The sequence below is a fragment of the Cibotium barometz genome, chromosome 56, assembly GCF_041138505.1.
Source record: "Cibotium barometz isolate CiBa-2024 chromosome 56, ASM4113850v1, whole genome shotgun sequence".
Classification (NCBI taxonomy): domain Eukaryota; kingdom Viridiplantae; phylum Streptophyta; class Polypodiopsida; order Cyatheales; family Cibotiaceae; genus Cibotium; species Cibotium barometz.
This window is the reverse complement of record NC_141101.1, coordinates 22,245,229-22,248,908: the sequence shown is the minus strand read 5'-3', so window position 1 is coordinate 22,248,908 and position 3,680 is coordinate 22,245,229. Positions and strand designations below refer to the sequence as shown.

The following is a 3,680-nucleotide window of genomic DNA, read 5'->3' as shown; positions in this document are numbered from 1 at the left end:
AAGCTCTCCCTCTCAGTCGCATTCTCTTTAATGTTAACTGTAAACGTCTAGCTGCTATATGCCTATTTTAATCATATATGGTTTTTGAAAGGATTGAATCATGATGGTATTATAGCCTAGTGGTACCTAGGTCTCCCGACATTTATAGCAAGGGTTGTGGATCTGAGTCCAACATCAACACTTTTACTTAGGAATTTTTGAAGTCCCCATGCCCACCCCACGCTTGGGTTTTGTGGAACCCACTCTTCCAAAAGTAAACCTAGCATCCCCTAAACCGGGGTGCCTGGGTTTACTTTTTGAGTAAAAGGAGGATGTGGGACTCTAACCCACCACCCTCACAATTAGAGCCGTAGCTACAACCACTAGGTTATCGGCTACATCACATAGTAAAGGCTCAATAAAGCATATATATTTTTGTCTTTTTAGTTTTCCGTGACCCAAACAGCCGGAGTCATACCCACAGCTCTATATCACACAGTGCCCCCTCAACTGGAATATACGGCTGAGGGGGATCGAATTTGGGCGGGAGGGATCCGGGCCATCGAATCCCCGAAAGTAAACTAGGAACCCAAAGCAAACTAGGGCTTCCCCACATGACAAAAGCATATATTAATATTGGCCGGATACGCTAGCTAGCATAAATTATAGCCTAATGGTAAGACTATGGCCTCCCTAGCGCTCACGGGGTTCACTTATAAGTAAACCCTCTGTATCATGTACGTTCAAGTCCTAATTGAAAAATCCCTTATCTGTGAATTTTTCATAAATAAAATATACCCTTTTTTATTCAGCCTATGAATAGCCCTTTTAAATGGTACCCTTCTATATGTAAAAAATGTGTAAAAAGGGGATTTTAAAAATACTTTTTGGTGAACCAACATGCTACGCTTACATATTTATGAGTGACCCCCCCGAGCCCTAGCGGCACGTAGTGGGTTCAAAACCTTTCTTTTGCATTTTGAGACTTAGGCAAAAAAAAAAATCTAAGTCCAAACTCGGGAATTGGAGTAAACTAGGTAACATGGCAAGCCTAAATTTATTGCAGGATGGCCTTAGTTTACTTTGGGGCCCTAGTTCTTTTGTAAAATAGGGGAGGCGAAGCATAACATCACAAAAAAACTCTACCTGGATTCTAGACGATCGGCCCCGCCCAAAATCAGTCCCCCCTCACCTGTAGATCCCACTTGGGGGCCTCTTTAACACACCGTGCCATATAGACCAGAGGGAGTCATATCCCACTCAAAAAGTAAACGAGGCCCCGGATGCAATTAGATGCCATGTGGTTTAATGTGGAGGCAGGTCCAACGACACCATCGTTTACTCAAGAAGTTATCGCTTTGTTTGAGTGGAGACGAACCGTCTTCAACACGAGAAGCAGTTCCTCCGTATTCGTGGGGGGAGAACCATGCTGATAATGGCCTTCGGCATGCTGCTTGTTTCTCTCCTCTGTACACAGCTATTGCACGCTGGCGCCGGCGAGAACGTCTTGGAGTTGAGCTCTTCTCTTACCCCATCTTCCCCGCCTTTGAAATCCCCCTCGTCAGCCTTCATGCTCTCTTTCCGCCCGTCTTCCTCCTTCAGCTCCAGCTCTGCGAGTCTCTACCTGGCCATCTCTTTTGCCGTTTCCCCGGACGGCCACCCTGTTTGGGTGGCCAACCGCGACACTGCTGTGTCCGTCTCCGCCACCCTCACGCTGTCAGACTCCGGTGATCTTCGCCTCTCCGACCCCTCCATCTCGTCCTTTATTATTTGGTCCTCCGGCACCTCCGGTCTAGGCGTCGTCCGCGCCCAGCTGCTGGACACCGGCAACCTGGTTCTGCTCAATAGCAGCTCAGGCTACGTCTGGGAGAGTTTCACGCATCCCACCGATACCCTCCTCCCAGGCCAGCCTTTCACCGCCAAATCGCAGCTCATTTCCGGTAAGCGCGCCAACGATTTCTCCACCGGGAGGTACTCTCTTACCTTCAAACCTACCGGAGTTCTTCAGCTTTCCTACACTCAGTTCATCGCCGATTCCCCTTTCCCAGAAGACTACTGGGACTGGGGAACGCCGTTCTCTGGGCACGGAACGCACGCTCTCTCCGTCTTCGTCCAGTTCGATCAACTTGGAAACATCTCGCTCTACACCTCCCCATCATCCATCGAATCAACATTCATCTCTAACGACTGTGGCTCTCCGGCTACACGCAGGCTTACCCTGGACGTGGATGGCAACCTCCGCATGTACACCTGGGACCAAGCCTCTGCTCAGTGGAACAGCGTCTGGCTTGCCTTCACAGATGTTTGCTCCCGCGTCAAGCAGCTATGTGGCAACTACGGAGTATGCATATACGAGCCGCAGCCCACTTGCATCTGCCCACCAGGCTTCTCAGTCCTCGATTCCACCGATCTGTCTGGGGGATGCCGTCCGAATTACCAGATCCTCAACTGCAGCGGCATCAAGTATGTAGAATTGGAAGACATAGATTTCCCATTCAATGATTACGATGATTTCACATCTTCGTCAGAAGAAGAATGCAAGCAGCAGTGCTTCGACAGCTGCTCTTGTGTGGCAGCTGTATACTGGCAGACTGGAGACGGCCACTGCTGGCTGAAGCAAGAAGTGCAAAACGGCTACAGCCCAGGGTCACAGCAACACCGCGTCTTCCTGAAAATCTCCGACTCGGACCCTTTGGTATCCAGCGCTATCGTGGACACTGCAACCAAATGGAGCTCCCAGTCCCTCTGGCATAGCTCAAATTAATCAAGCATCAAAGATATCAACAGTACTACACGCATTGGAAGTATTTATTATAAATTCATCGAGGTGTGCTTTAAAAAGTTTTTTCATAACCATTAATATATTGTTTACCTTTGCAAGAAAGCCATAAACTATTTGGTAAATGAAAAAGAAGTCATCGAGGTGTGTTTTACAAAGTTTTTTCGTAACCATTATCATCTTGTTTATCTTTGCAAGAAAGCCATTAACTATTTGGTAAATGAAAAAGTGGATCTTTGTCAAGTGCGAGTAAAAGGGTGTCACCTGTTTCTTAAATTGAATGCCGTTAGTGGGTCTATGGTGGTGTTGGGTTGCGGACCCGTTGCCCTCTAAGCTCAAGCTGCATGCTCAAGCTGCTAGAAATAGATTGTAATAAATCGAAGTTTAAAGATTTCAAGGTGAAATGTGATGTAATAATATTAGTAACTTATGGTGAAATCTTAGAGATGAAACACATCCAAAAGTAACTTGTAGTGAAACCTTAGGAGGCAGGTTAAAGCAATAAAGCTCACTTAAGTCAAAAGATGTTTGATTGGGTGTAGTAGACGCGATACACTACAAGAGAATGGGGGGGTCTAGGAGTGAAACTTAACCGCGCAATTTAGAGAGAGAAGGGAGTGAGAGAAGTGGTTGTCATCTCATGATATAAACATGGTTATACACGCTTACAAAACTACATGTATAACCGCGAAAACTAGAATGTGGTTGGCATCTCATGGTACGAACATGGTTATACACACTTATAAAACTACATGTATAACCATGAAAACTAGAACTGGATGTCTTCGGCGTACAACTGCTCCCTTTACTCTAGTACACCCACTCCCTTTCTTAATTCTTGATGAAGTCTCGCCTTATTCCTTCCATACAAGAACTTATCTCTAATAAATCACTAATCTCCTCTTTCCCTTCTATCAAGTCA

At 46.2% G+C, this 3,680-nt stretch overlaps 1 protein-coding gene across 2 annotated transcripts; it reads left to right on the top strand.

The window, feature by feature from the left end:
- Positions 1–1,056: 1,056 nt before the first annotated feature.
- LOC147607030 (putative receptor protein kinase ZmPK1) lies at positions 1,057–2,820 on the top strand. 2 transcript variants are annotated; one of them, XM_086791346.1, is made up of 2 exons: positions 1,057–1,919; positions 2,191–2,593. In XM_086791346.1, exons 1-2 carry the CDS (start codon positions 1,406–1,408, stop codon positions 2,448–2,450), a joined length of 774 nt encoding a protein of 257 aa, XP_086647472.1. In that variant the 5' UTR covers positions 1,057–1,405; the 3' UTR covers positions 2,451–2,593. The 2 variants fall into 2 exon arrangements, with proteins under 2 accessions (XP_086647472.1, XP_086647471.1); XM_086791345.1 differs by having other exon boundaries at positions 1,060–2,820.
- Positions 2,821–3,680: the final 860 nt, after the last annotated feature.

What these genes read in the sequence shown, in the direction of transcription:
- LOC147607030 (XM_086791345.1), top strand. Translation starts at nt 1,406, where the DNA reads ATGCTGATAATGGCCTTCGGCATGCTGCTTGTTTCTCTCCTCTGTACA.